General features: G+C 48.9%; 2 protein-coding genes across 2 annotated transcripts in view; both read left to right on the forward strand.

Annotated features, from left to right (window-relative positions):
- The window catches only part of LOC119105467 (chorion peroxidase-like), a 7139-nt gene extending 4847 nt beyond the window's left edge, over positions 1 to 2292 (forward strand). Inside the window, exon 4 of the mRNA XM_037228932.1 lies at positions 2229 to 2292. Coding sequence (XP_037084827.1) covers positions 2229 to 2292 — 64 coding nt within the window. The remainder of the gene's footprint in view (positions 1 to 2228) is intronic.
- A 5612-nt stretch (positions 2293 to 7904) lies between these two features.
- Positions 7905 to 15000, forward strand: part of LOC119105468 (peroxidase) — a 7552-nt gene continuing 456 nt past the window's right edge. The window contains exons 1-2 of the mRNA XM_037228933.1: positions 7905 to 7973; positions 12886 to 15000. The exon at positions 12886 to 15000 is cut by the window's right edge and continues 456 nt beyond it. Coding sequence (XP_037084828.1) covers positions 7905 to 7973; positions 12886 to 15000 — 2184 coding nt within the window. The remainder of the gene's footprint in view (positions 7974 to 12885) is intronic.

Below are 15000 nucleotides of genomic sequence, written 5' to 3' on the forward strand. Positions count from 1 at the left end.
ATGAGCACCATTTTAAAACATTTTGAACGCCCGTCGGCAGTTCACAAGCACCGGACAGTCTGCGTAAGTTTCGAACATGAGTTGTTTTGTACAGAAAAGTGGCATAACGACTTGTATAGAAAGTGGGACGTGATTACTATTTATTGCGGAAATAAGACTTACAAAAGCATAACTTGGAAAGGGTCATAACCAAGTCTTTGACTGCAAGTAAACTTCTAAAACTCGCGGATAAATACGCAAGATCACCGTGACAGGGGACCAAAACACCAGCACATGGTGATATTTGCCTCAGCAAACACTGTCAGCACTGAACTGCCACCTCTCAGCGAGTTCGAAGTACTGCAAGTGAGTGCAAGGGTGGCAATTTTGCACGGCCAGTTCGGCAGCATCTCAACATCATGCAACGTTCCATGACACAATCAGTCAACGACATGTTGAAGAGCATATTTACTTACAGAGAAAGTTGTGTTATCTAGAGCAGTCTTTTCCACTTACACGTCTACCACCAGTTATAAGTTGCTTATTTCGTCGCATCTGATACGTGCTTCAGTGTCTCCAAATGTGGAACATTCCCTTTAAATTTTGAGCGGCCGGGTACTGGCAACAGGCACGGAAAGAGCCGGGCACTTGTTTAGAAGCGGGCGATTCGCTCGAAAGTAAGACCAAGAAAACCCGCTCTCTTCTCTCTCTCTCTCTCTTCTCTCTCTCTCTCTCTCTCTCTCCTCTCTCTCTCTCTTTCTCTCTCTCTCTCTCTCCTCTCTCTCTCTCTCTCTCTCTCTCTCCCTCTATCTCTCTCTCTCTCTCTCTCTCTCTCCTCCTCCCTCTCTCTCTCTCTCTCTCTCTCTCTCTCTCTCTCTCTCTCTCTCTCTCTCTCCCTCTCTCTCTCTCTATATGCATTCAAGTGTGCATACTTGCAGATGATGTAAGGAATCGCTGGTTTTGGCAAAAGTTGGTTGTGCAAGCGGCTTGGTCTGCTTCCAATGCAGATACAAGAGATGAATGGGTACTTGAAGCACTTATCGTTCAGTTATTTCCGTACAATCTATATCATCAATCATATATATATATATGCATTCAAGTGTGCATACTTGCAGATGATGTAAGGAATCGCTGGTTTTGGCAAAAGTTGGTTGTGCAAGCGGCTTGGTCTGCTTCCAATGCAGATACAAGAGATGAATGGGTACTTGAAGCACTTATCGTTCAGTTATTTTCGTACAATCATGCGTCATTTGTCTATCAATCGTGCGCTGTTTTGCGGCATCTTTGTTATCTCAACATCATATACAGACATTTACCTTAGCTCAGGAGCACTAAGGACTTGGTTGCTAAGATGTAGATATAAAAAGGTGCGATTATTTTCACGGCTGTCAGCACGATGGAAGTATTTCCACACGTTTAAAATTCCCTCAAGGTTGTGGACTACTTATGATGTACTTAACAACCAGCTTCAAGTAGCAATCGCGGGTACGCCATCCTGCTGAACAAATCTTGTAACAAGGATAGATGAATGTTGTCATTTGGGTGGAAATAGCCAACGGTTTTTAGTGGGATTGTTTCAAAGGATGTCGTTTGGAAGAAAACGCAGATTGATGAAGACCTTGGTCTGGGTTTTCACTGGTTCACTCCACGTTTCCTTTGTGCGTTTCACGCTGGTACATTTCCCTAATCAACACACGAGGTACGCTCCCTCCACCTCTTTCCACCGTGCTCCCCCTCTACTGGCAGCAGGCCAGCACTGCCCTTCCCAGGACGTTTGCATTGCGCCCGTGTTATTGTGAATTTCCGGACGGGTGCTGCTGGTCTTTTTAAAGGGATTCCAGTGTAACATATCTAGATACGAGAACATTACGTTATACACGGAACCCACCGAACGCTTCCGGACATTTTTGAACCGTTTACAGTTTTGCCAGTGCCGACTGCCCAGGCTGTTCCTGCGCCGTGCCTTCGCATCGTTTTTGCACCGGTTTGGGGCGTAGTGGAACGAGGTCAAAAGTAAATGTGGCGGCTCATTGCGCTGACTGCGATGTTACGCGATGTCACACACTCATGTAATTGTGGAAAAGCCAATGGCCTGGTGGAACCGGTTACCTGCTACTTAGCTGGGTGCAGCGGACCGCATGAGTTCTCCGGAGAGGGGCTGCAACGAGGGTCGGCCGTGAGCCCCGCCAGCCGACGGGCTCCTTACGGGGCTCATGGGGACCACTCACCTGCGCTGTCCTTCATGACAGGCGGGCGGAGGCTCGGGACAGTTTGAACGAGAACGGCGTCCCACTGCCGGTGCCGCAGCAATGATGGAAAGAAACTAACGAGAGAACAGCTGTGAACTGGGGGAAGGGTGACGAAATGTGGAAGGGGCACGCTGGATGAAACTTGGAGCTGCATTAGCACCACTGTAACGCATTTAAGCGAGCAGCTGGTTGCAACCGGAGGGTATGCAGGAAACCCTGTGAACAGTGAACGAAGGGACGTCGACTTGGAGTTAGATAACGTGGACAATAGCCCATACAAGGCGAAAAGGATCCGCCAGGGATAGAGCGGGACCAACGGGACGCCTGGTGTGCAACGTGGACTGAAGCCTGCGTGAGGCCGGTCAGAGCAGGGCCGACTCGGGATGGCAGACCGACTGACTCGTGATAAAACGCTGCATGAGGATGCTAGTGATGACGATGGGTGCTAGTCGTTGATGTTCTTTCCCCCCAGTCCGGCGCAATCGAAGTAATTTGAAGTGATTTGGCCGCAACGGCCAGGGCCGCTATCACGCTGTCGCTCAGCATTTCCTCCATGCTCGGGCAAATGTTCCCGAGCAGGCGATGTCTCAGACCCACGTGGGCCGAACACCGAAGGAAAACATGCCATGGGGTGCTCGCTTCCTCCAGGCTTGCGCGGGCTGCCTGCAGGAGGCCCGCCCGGCATGAGGCTACTGTGATGTTGACATTGGCAAGACTGGTTATTGGTGATCCCGTGCAGACACCGCGCAGATCCAGACCAGTGGCCGGTATGCGGCTGGTGGAAATTCCTCACCGCGGCTCGTTCAGATCGGTCTATGGAGGGGGCGCCTCACGCCCATCAGCAACAGGTCCACGAGCATTAAGCTCTCGCCGTTTTGCAGCTACGATGCGGATGCGTCATCGATGCGGGCGCTTCGATAGAGCGACGCCCCTGAACCAGGAATCGATGCGGTCGTTGCCGGGCAGTCCATGGCGTGACGGTACCCAGGGGTATACACAGCGACTGCCACCCAAGTGAAAACAGCGCTTCCTCGGATGGCCATGCCAGTGGGAAGTTCCACGCGCTGCACGTCGCTGCACTCTGCTCTGCGACATCTCGATTGGCTTGCTGCCGCACAGTGCCGCTGTGTGGTCTCCTGAATCGCAGCTCCGGCCCAGTTTCCCCCATGCCTTGCAGCAGGCTTGCCCGTGGACTCACACTGCACGCGTGCGCGTCTGTCCCTCATTTACTGTCACATTCACGTCATGAGTTGGAGCGGGACCCGACGTTCCAGCAGACGGACTCGCAAGAGGCGGTGGTTCGTCGTGTCAAGCCGTGGCTGTGTAAAAACGTCACGTGTAATTTCTGGGGTGTTGACCCTGACGGTGGTTTATGACGTCGGGCCATGGCAGCTGCTGACCGTCCTTGACTTGCTCGGCGGGGTGGCCAATGCTGTCGTCCACCGACTGACCCCCCCTAGAAACTAGAGCACTTCATGGATTGGATTAAGCCACGGATCGGCCACCAATCCGCGGGCAAGATTCGACCGGAGCGGAAATTTCCACCAAAATATGGATTAGGACCGGACCGGATTTTCAGATTTGCCAGCTTACGCGGCTTAAACGGAATGAAAGTCAATCAAAGGTAAATTATTCATGAATAGCCACTTAAATGCTCACTAAGCACATCAGTTCAGAAAAGAGCCCTTAAACCTATACGGTTTAGTGCTTGCAATACCAAGAAGTGATCAAACATGCCACATCCAACGTAACCCAGCCACATATTTCGCGGACAAAGTGTCTAATGAAAAAATTTCGCTGACAAATTGATATAAGTGACACCCAAGTACACCGATATGGGAAACTAGCTTTCCCATTCCTTCCAAGTAGCTCAAATATCTACTGATCTATTATCCCATCTTATCTAAACATAGCTTCCCCTCCTCCTGCTTCTGTCAGCAATGGCATTAAACCTCAGGTGACATTGCATTTCAGAGTCCAAAAACAGAGCAGGAGCATGTTTTTTTAAGTAAAAGGCACATCAGCTTGTGAAAATACAATCTCCTGTTTGAGAAAAGTAGAAGCATTAACTCCATGTCAAGACTAAAGGCTCTGTCGACCTAGCTAGTCAGCCAAATTCATGAATTTAACACCAGCTTGAAATTAAGTATGTTGCCTTCAACTGATCAATTTCCTGGTATCTGCAAAGCGAAGACCTCACAATTATTTGTTCACCCACTTTCATACCTGAAATGAAAATTTGCTAAGCTTGGTGTAGCTTGTGTGATTATCAGAGCCGTTGGAAAGTGGCTAGTATGTATAGGAGATGTCAAAGTGTCAGCGGTCATGGGAGGTTTCGGATCATGGGCGACTGGTACGTAACTCTCGCACTACGTTTTAGTAATGCGGGGGATTTTATGTTGTGTCAAAGGCATTCTCCGCGCGCAAGACACGCTACACACTGATTAAAACGCTGCGCTATCTACTGGTATTTATGGTAGCTCCCTTAGCTCGTTCAAAACAAAATAACGGATACACGATTACGTGTAATTGTCAGTATACATGAACATTTTTTTACTGCGTAAATGTGACTGCATACAGCTGTACAGCTGTGCGATGTACGATTACAGCTAGAAACATCTGTCATGTTTTATCCCATATGAGCAAAAAGAGGATATGTAGCTTCTGGTATTTTAGCAACAACATAAAAACGACACAACTGTGTCATTCCCCTGAAAGGAAGAGCAAGCACCGCATATAGGGGACAATTGCACACGTGCCTTGCAGTGATGACGCAGCCTGTGGTCGAACTGGAAATGATGGTTGCAGTCGAGATCGTTTCATTAGCTGGTGTGTCCGAGAATAAATACACACCTCAAGCATCATATATGAGGTAAGATGGTCGTTTTAGTTATTCAGAGGGCGAACTAGATGGGCGTCGTCCTGCGCTTGTGAACTGAGTGCCGCCGAAAACTGTCTGGTGGGATGTGTTGATATGTTGCACACAACCTGGAGTCTGAAAATGTCAGATAAGGTGCCCATGCCTTTAGAATATTGAAACCGGAAGCGAATTTGGCACCTACATGTGGTAGTACTTGTGAATTATTTGCCAAAATAACTGTGATACGATTAACCTGCGTCCGGCTGGGAGGGAAGGGGGTGATGTGAACCTCCTCAAAGTTTTTTTGAGCACAGGTCAAATACGAACGACCGGAGCAGTATGGAGTTTTTAGTACTTGTTCATCCGTCACTTTGACATCCTTCGTAAAAGTTTAAATTTTGATCCATCATGAACAATGTCTTGAGTTGGGTCAAAGAGGTCAACTGCTCAGAAATTTCGACCACACATCACATTTATTTGGGTTATGTGCCATCGTTAAACTTGTTGCAATGATAGAACATGATGTTGTCAACAGTTTTGTGTGTTTCATAGTTTCGGAAATGGCGACGTCAGTGACCTGAAGCCATGTCAATCTCACAATTTTCGCAAATAATGGACATTTATGTTACTGTATCACTACGTAATACTGCACCGTATTTTGTGCAGTTTTGGTGTTTGCGTATGAAAAAAGTATTAACTTACATGCACAACAACCATGTGACCACAGAGCATAACCTTGGACCACGTCATTACCTTTCTCTATGGGCACCTTTTGCGATACGTATGCTGCACTCAAAACAAACTGCTTTTAAGAGGTAATTTTGCACGCAGAAGCCGAACGCTCCAATGAAAACACGTTTTGACATTATGGTTATTCTAGTAAGTTATATTAAGTAAGCGCGTAGTAAGGTCACAATAAGCCACGTGACGACTACAAGGCCATATGAAGTCATCCAAAGTCAATGACCTGTGCTGCCAGCAGCGGAGAGGGTAGAGGAGCGAGTGCGACACGTGTAACCACTCCCTTATCGTGTTTGTGACACTGCTGACGCATCATTCCAAGCACCAACGTACCTCCTCTCACTTTGTTACACATGCATTGTCAAGCGTTAAAGGAACTATACATCATGTGGACAACAGCAAAGAGATCTTGAGTGCCTGTAGATGCACAACGCACTATTTATGACCACAGAAAAGCATTGTACTGCTCGCATAGACCCTGTAAGCATTTCAATTTTTTTTTAATTGGTTGTAAGTTTGACCTGAGATGACCTCAGATGACCTCTGGATCACCCTAAAATGGCATTTTTGTGTCTGGAATACCTTTCCCCACAGCTGCATCTGACAAAATAAACTTGTTGAGAAGCTCAATGTGAAGAAAAGTATCGGCCTTGTAGGCTACTGGTACAGCAGTGTTGAACGGTGACCTGATCCAAACTGATTCATTTTGGAACAAGGATGGTCGGAATGGACTCCCTGCAATCTTCATATCCATTTCCGTGCTCTTTACCCTCGTCTTGACTTTTTGTTAACACGGGTTTTAACTGCATCTATCGGAACAACCGTTTTTAACTTTTCCTGGCCTGTAGAGTCCTCACATTTAACCTCAGGTCTAAAATTTGGTGCGCGTTCTTCAGGATTTTACAAGACTCTTTAAACGGCATTTTTATTATCACACGGTGCCTAGAAGTTGGAGATCCCAGGACGACATCAAATCCCCCCCTCCCCCCGCCCCGGCCGGGTGCGGTTGTTTCAGACCTCTCGCCGGGCGCGTGTTGATAATATGATAGGCCTCGTTTGTTCTGATCTTCACAAGACCTGGCGTTCTTAACAGACCACTAGCTGTGTTCAGTATCTTAACACACACTGGCTTGTGGCATGTTATTCGTCCGTCCCCGTGGCTCAGTTGGTAGGAGCGCCTGCCTTCCGATCCAACCACCCGTGGCACGGTGGGTTCGAGTCGCTTTAGGGCGCTCGCTACATGCCCTTAGCAGGTTTGACCTGCGGCCGGTGGCAGCGGTCGCGCTTCCCGTCAGAGGGCAGGACGGACCGTGCCGAGCATTGCGGCACGTTAAGCTTTCGCCACTAAATTCTGCTGTTGCCTGGAATTGCGCGATCGGATGGTGGGGCTGAGGGCTCACACAACAAGCACTGCTTAGCGTGAGCGCTGATCCCAAAAATCCATTCATCAAAGATTTCGGATCAAATGAAAAAAATATTTTTCCAATGGAAATACGCAACCAAATTGCCTGCTAATTTTTTAACAGGCCTTGATGTAGGAGCGGATTGGCGCAAATTCATGTACTACATTCGTCTGGCAAGGCGGACCACACCGGATTGGATTGCAAAATCTGGGAGAGTGGATTGTCGGGCGAATTGAATCTAGATTAGCCGGACTGGACTGGACCGGATCCTGAAAATTGAATCCGTAAAGTGCTCCACTGAAACCTACCGGCTCCAGTGGCACAAAGCTCGCGCTAGTCATTACGTGTGTTACAGACATTGCGTGCTAACTGGAGGCGAGCTTCTTATGCTGTCCCGCGTTTGGGATCGAGCTGATTGCGCCTACCGCCACTCAACCACTTGCGCCCTCCAGCCAGAAGACTTTCATGAGGCGCATAAGGGCGGCGCGGGTGAGCGGGCACAAGGGCTCGCAATGCTCTTCGAATTTGCTGCGCAGTCGGTTGGTAGCCTCCCCCGCTAGCCCCAGTGGACTGGCGTGACGTCGCCCTCTTGCGGCGGTGGTCTCGCCACTTGGGGAAACCTGACCAGAGCTGGATCCGGCCTATATAAGCCGAGCCGTCCGGCCACCCGGGATGAGCTCGGCGGGCGGCGGGAGCAGCGCACAGCAGCAGTCCCGCCGCAACATCATGCAGGCTTTCTGGGTAAGCCACCGCCGTCAAGTCATGTCGTGCCCTTGAGTTGGCCGGTACGGGCATTACCCCTGCGGTGATTTGTCCCTGAAACGGTGATGATCATTGGATTCGGAATACGGTGTGTTGCGGGAGACAAATGGCAGACAATGACAGGGATTTTTGCCGTACCAGCTGTGTCATGGTTGGAGTGCATGCTTCTCAAGTTCCAAATACTGCGATTCAGTAAACGCATTACAGCTGTTTGTGATTAACCCACTGGAACATTTGTGGCTGTCCAAGATACCGTCAATGTACCTGCAGCTGTCTTATCTTAAATGAGTTGAAACTAGTAAACAAGCGAACGTTTTGTTGGGCTGTGATGACATGCTGTGAGTTTTGAATGAACTTTTTGTAAATAACGTCAAAACTTTCGCATATTGAGCTATTCTTTGGTAGTCTGAAAAATTTATTTGGAGATGCATTTAGTCCTCCGTCTTTCATGACCATATGGTATGCAGAAAGATGACGTGGGTGCAGAGATCGTCTACTTATTCACAACAGAAACTTCTTTATCATAGTAAAAGAGTATTCCACATTGTATAGAGTTTTGAACTGAAATAGCCATCTTGAGGATCAATCGGTAAAGTTTACAGCCCCGCCATTCTTAAGGCCTGAATCCCTCTAGATTCTGCGCTGCACACCCGCAAAAACGGGGAGGGTATTTCTGGGGGGAGCATTTCAAGTCCACCCTGACATCCATGACGTCATAATAATATACGCAAACCCCGCTATTTCATAACCCGTGCGGCGGTCACGGCCGAGAAACATATAGTGGTCGAGTTGTCCATGTCTTGCGTTCGTGAGCACGCTTTCCAGATATAGCGACCGTCAGTTGACGTTCAGCGATTATTGTCCAACGTACGATGATGCAACAAAATAATGACGTCTTAAGAGGCATATTTAGTGAAAAGAGGAAGTGTGCTGTCTGGTGTAGCCTAAACCACCTAAAAGCATACCAACAAGCGAGCTTTTTTCATCGTATCTGATGCTTACTTTCCTTTCACCAAATGTGGAATATATTCTACAAGGCGTGACGAATGTCACGCGGTGCCATAAATTCCTCCCCCTACCCCGCATCCACCATATCAGTGGGATAGGTGACATTAAGATAGATGGTGAGTTCACCCATGCCCCCTGCTGGCCTGTAAAGAAGACTTCTGCCCTGCGAAGCTCCGTGATGTAGTAATATGCTCTTTGTTCTCATTTCCCACTAACTGTAATGCATGGATGTGCCAAAGCTGGTGCACTGGACTAGCTAGCATAATCCAGATACTGGCAGTCAGACCCCTTCATGATACCATTATGGCCCGCTTGTGACCTGCTTTATTATAGTAAAATAAGTCACATGGATGATTCAGTCTGACTTGTTTGAGCGCACGCTTTGTATTCAGAACATTGATGTGATCATTGCGTTTCTTTTCCTAATCCCTGCACTTTCTGACCTAGGACATTTTGTTCTGAACGTCGGCAAACAGCGATGCTTCCGGGCTTTTCACTTACCATTACCGTTTAAAATAAAGATCGTTCGCACAAAAATACTCGTACATTCACCGCTCTTTGCCTTCTTATGTTTCGACGTCTGCCGTTTTGAACACACACACACACACACACACACACACACACACACACACACACACACACACACACACACACACACACACACACACACACACACACACACACACACACACACACACACACACACCACACACACACACACACACACACACACACTCACACGCACACGCACACGCACACTCACACTCACACGCACACGCACACGCACACACACACACACACACACACACACACACACACACACACACACACACACACACACACACACACACATATATATATATATATATATATATATATATATATATATATATATATATATATATATATATATACATGTATTTCTATTTATACAATATGTAGGGAGTTTTTCACTTTTACGGGGGGTTTACCTAGAATAGCAGAATATATATATATATATATATATATATATATATATATATATGTATGCATGTAGCATGAATATAATATATACATATATATTGGAATGTCTCGGTAGAATTCTTTCTTTTATGCATGTTCGGTTAAAAATGACCGCTGACTGAGCATTCACGAGCTTGATTATGCATCGTTATAGTTTCCGGGCTCTTGACTTAGCATTATCATTTTGGTTAAAGATGGTGCGCTTAAAACCCCTCCTATATGTGTCGCTCCATACATTCTTGCGTTTCGAAATCTCATCTCATCGTCGGAGAAGACTGAATGACGCATGAAATAAGGTTTGTAAGTAAGTTTGATATATATGGTTGCATTATGTTTAATACGTTTTAGGGAGTGTTCCACATTTACATAGAGTTTTGAACTAAAATAGTCATCTTAAAGACCTTTTGGTGCCGTTCACAACCCTGCCCTCTTTAAGACATAGCCCCTCTAGTTTCTGAGCTATGCGCCAGCAAAAATGGTAAAAGGGATATCGGGGAGAGTATTTCAAAATTACGTTGGTATTCATGAATTCATGCCATACAAATCCTGCCATTTCGTAAGCCATGCAGCGATCAAGTCAAGACAATTCAGTTGTAGGGGCTCTCATATCTGGCGTACGTGAGCGTGATTTCCAGTTATAACAACCGTCAGTTGGCTCTCAAATAATGTTGTTCAAGGTACAATGATGTAATGAAACGATAACGCATTGAAGAGCATATTTACTAAAGAGGGAATTGTGCTGTCTAGAGCAGTCTTTTCCACTTAAAAAGCGTGCCGCTAGTGGTAAATGAGCTTGTTTTATCGTATCTGATGCTTGCTTTAATATATTCCAATGTGAACCATTTCCTTTAATATTGGACACAATATTTGAACGATACGTATGCATAGCCCAAACAGCTTTGGTCTAGACCACAGAATGCTGCACTCCACACCGGCTTAAAAAGGTAAAGCTAGCCGCTTTTGATCCGGTTATTGACGCACCTATCTAATGGGCAGTGTTCAGATGGTCCAGTCGTTCATAGCTGGGTGATAAATACGGGGATAGCAGACGTACAAAGAATTTCAGTACCCAAAAATTGCAATATTAAACTAAACATATCCTATATATGCAATGCATGATGCATTTCTAGTTTGTGCTTACTGGTTGAGTGCCGATAACTGACGGTTACGTGGTGCAGGTGCCACAGTAGTGAATACATGTAACATTTTAATGAATGTTTGTCCAGACCTTTTGCAAGAAACTTTCAACGAGTTGTGCACTACATGGCACTGATGGCTGATGGTTAACAAGCTATTGTATTCCATAGGGAAGTGACGTCACCCACCTTTCGATTCTTAATTGTCATCGATTTAGCCACTGAGAGTACGGGACATTCCACGAAAGTCGGAAAATTAATGGCGTACCGTGTATAAAACTCTGACCTGGTACATCGTGGGGTTTGGGCCTCTTTAGAAAAAAAATGGGCAGCGGATCGGCGCAGAGCCATTAAACAATCTTTTGTTTGGCGCCAGTTTCAATCCAATTGACCGGATCAAATTCAATTTACAGTTCTGTAAAAGCAGGCCGTTTACGTGTGAACCCCAAGGACTAGTAAGAAAACCACACAGTAGAGTGGTTATGCTACCAACATACTTGGGTGGGGCTGGTTTTTGAAGTGCGCATTCATCACGTTGCGTTGTGTGTTTCGGGTCTTTAAGGTGTTTCAGTGTTTGAAACCTGATATTAATCTCACAAAGATCCCGGTCAAGACAGGCAGGTCTGTGTTTCTAGTTCAGAAAAGAGTAACCGGCAAAAATCGCCAACCAGCACTTTGCCAACGCGCACGTGCTCTCTTCACCAGGCCTCCGCCGAGTGACGTCGGTTTGATAACACTGCGGTGGCGAGTCACGTGGCTCTGAGAGCTGCTCTGGACGGTCTGTATCGCAAGGATGCATGACATTGGCATTCTGAGACGCATTTAGTCATTGTATCCCCGCGTCTTCTTGTTTATTGACTTTTAAGGTATGGGTAATAGGATAATTGAACACCATTAATGACCAATGCATTTCCTGAAGGGCATCCAAAATTTGAGGTTTCTTTAGAAAAAAGGTGAGTACGAGTGCAAATTACCCTAACAGACATTGTGCTATGAAACTAATTGTCCACGCAGAAAGGGTAACAACAAATGTTTCATTCGGAGTCAGGCTCCTGTGAGGTCAAGACTTGGTGTTGTCCACAGCAATGTTATAACGCATGCAATGTGTTAATATAATCGGTGCACCTTCAAAGTCATTTAAACTTAGGACCATTTCAAATATGTTACGCAATCAAGTTGTATGGTGTCCACTTTAAGATGGTTGATGATCAGGACGTTTTCAAATTTAATTACAAATGTCTAAATCTTATCAGGGCCTTCGTGCTAAGAAGCTTAATGCTTGTGTTCTTGCCATGACAAGACGATTCGGAAATTCGACGATTGCAAGCACACTACTGCTATTCTCATGTTGTGCGAGAGGATTATGTTCATCGACGAGCTTGTCGAAAGAAGAAAAGCTGCCCTAGGTCCCGCACAGAGCATGAATAGCGCGCAAAAATGCACGGCGCGACTCATGCCATCAACCAGCTGGTGGCGGCCGACCAGGTGGTCGCAAGCCCGGGCAGGGTCCATGATCGAATACACCGGTACCTGCGCCGCGTGGGTACAGACCCGAAACTGGCGGAAAGGTAGAGGGGTCGCCTACATCAAAACGCTGCATGCTGTCACATGGCGCCAACTGCGGGCGACCTTCGCTGGGATCACTTCGCAACGCTGCACTCATGGGCCAACTAATCACTCTGGTCTGTACGCAGTCGACAGATCACCTGGAGGTGCACGCAGACTGCTTATGCGGAATGTTTCAGGTTTTGTTGGTGGCCGCCTTGTGCGTCTCCGTCAGCCGGACCAGCGCCCAATGCGACTGCCGGCCACGAGCCTTCTGCACTGGAGCGTACCGACAAAGGAATGTACAGCAGTGCTGGCTGCAAGACCGAACCCTGGGTGTTTGTTGCGGCCAGTCATCCTCTTTTACTTTCACTGGCAGAAGCTCCACCACCAAGCAAAGGCCTATCACCTTCCCTGCTGTCAGTCAGGGGGCCTTGCCACCTGGCGGCAGACTGTATGGGGCCCCGCCACGCGGCGGCGGAAGGCCGCGTCCAGTCAGCCAAGTTCAGTGTATTCCGTTGGTGCTATGCCCGCCAACGGCAGTCTCGCCCTCCAACCTGCTGCGAAACGGCTGCCGGCTACGCGACGGCTCTCCCGGCACCGTCTGTACATTCGCTGGGCCGCAGCTAGCGACCAGTGGGCTCCAGAGACAGCAGGTTTCTGGCGGGGACCTACTTCAGCAGCGGCAGATGGGGACCGATGGCGCGCGCTCTGCACTGGACCAGATTCGACCGATGCCGTCCAGCACGACCAGCTCCGCTGACAGTGCGTTCGTAGCTGATGGGCTGTCGCAGGGAGCACTGTTCCAGGCGGGGCAGGCTGGCCTCCAGGCGGTCAACAGCCTCACCTCCACCACTTCTCAACTGCTTAACACCGGCCAGGCGCCCAACGTAAACAGCCCGACGGCGCTGTTCTTCCTAAACGCTCAGTCTAGCGATCTGGAGCAGAACCTGGGACTGCAGGGGCTTCAGTCGCTCACGTCGTTGAGCAACCTGCAGAGCCAGCTCGGGGGCCGCATCGAGCCAGTGCAGGGGTTAGGCGCCCAGTCCGCCGGTACTAGTAGCGTTGGTAGCAGCGGTGGTGGCGGCCAATCGCCGTTGCAAGTGCCAAACTGCACCCCCGAAGGACCCGTCAGGTGCGACAACAGTATTTACCGCACCCTAACCGGCGAGTGCAACAATCTGCAGCGGCCGCGGCTCGGTCGAGCACTGACCGGTCTCAAGCGACTTCTCCCCAACACGTACGACGACGGTCTGTTCGCCATGCGAACGGGAGCAGTCCGCGGCGGCACACTGCCCAGTGCGCGGCTGGTGAGCGAGCGCGTGCTGGATACGTTGTCCAACGAGCTTAATGATTTCACACTGTCGCTGATGCAGTTCAGCCAGTTCGTCGACCACGATCTGTCGCACGCATTGGTGTTCCGTCTTAATTCTGGCAACGGCATCGAGTGCTGCGAGAACGACGGTCAGACATTCCCGACGGTGCCCCGGCACCCCCAGTGCATCCCCATCCCCATTCCGGCCGATGACCCGTTCTACAGCCAGTTCGGCCAACGCTGCATGAGTCTGGTGAGATCCCTGCCGGCGCCGCTGCCAGACTGCATCTCGAGGCCAGGCCAACCGCTCAACGAACTCAGCTCCTTCCTGGACGCGTCCAACATATACGGCAGCCAAGTGGAGGAGCTGAATGCGATACGCGCCTTCCAGGACGGCTTGATGCTTACCAGTCCGGGTGAGCTGCTGCCATTGACGGGTGCAGATGTCTCGGACAGACCGTGTCGTGCTTCCATCTGCTTCCGAGCTGGCGAAACGCGCGTGAACGAGCAGAGTGGTCTGGCCGTCATGCACACGGTGTTCGTGCGCGAGCACAACCGGATCGCACGCGGGCTCAAGAACGTCCACCCCTTCTGGGACGACGAGCGCCTGTTCCAGAACGCCAGACGAATTGTGGCGGCCGAATGGCAGCACATCCTCTACAACGAATGGCTGCCGATTGTCGTCGGCTTCGAGTATGCCGATGCGCACGGTCTTCTGCCTCTGCAGTCCGGATTCTCCAACTATTATGACCCGAACATAGATCCCAGCATCTCTAACTCGTTCGCTTCTGCTGCTTTCCGATTCGGTCACAACATGGTGCGAGACATGTATGACCTGATAGACGCCAACGGTCAGGTGTTCCAGGTGGTCAACGTCTCCACGACCTTTTTTGAGCCGACTGTGGTGGCACAGAGCTTGGTGGGACATGCCCGCACCCTAGTCGCCCGTCGTTCGGAAACTTCCGATACAAACATGGCACCTGCCATTCACGAAATGCTC

Source organism: Pollicipes pollicipes, unplaced genomic scaffold, assembly GCF_011947565.3.
Source record: "Pollicipes pollicipes isolate AB1234 unplaced genomic scaffold, Ppol_2.1 Scaffold_6138;HRSCAF=7277_pilon_pilon_pilon, whole genome shotgun sequence".
Classification (NCBI taxonomy): domain Eukaryota; kingdom Metazoa; phylum Arthropoda; class Thecostraca; order Pollicipedomorpha; family Pollicipedidae; genus Pollicipes; species Pollicipes pollicipes.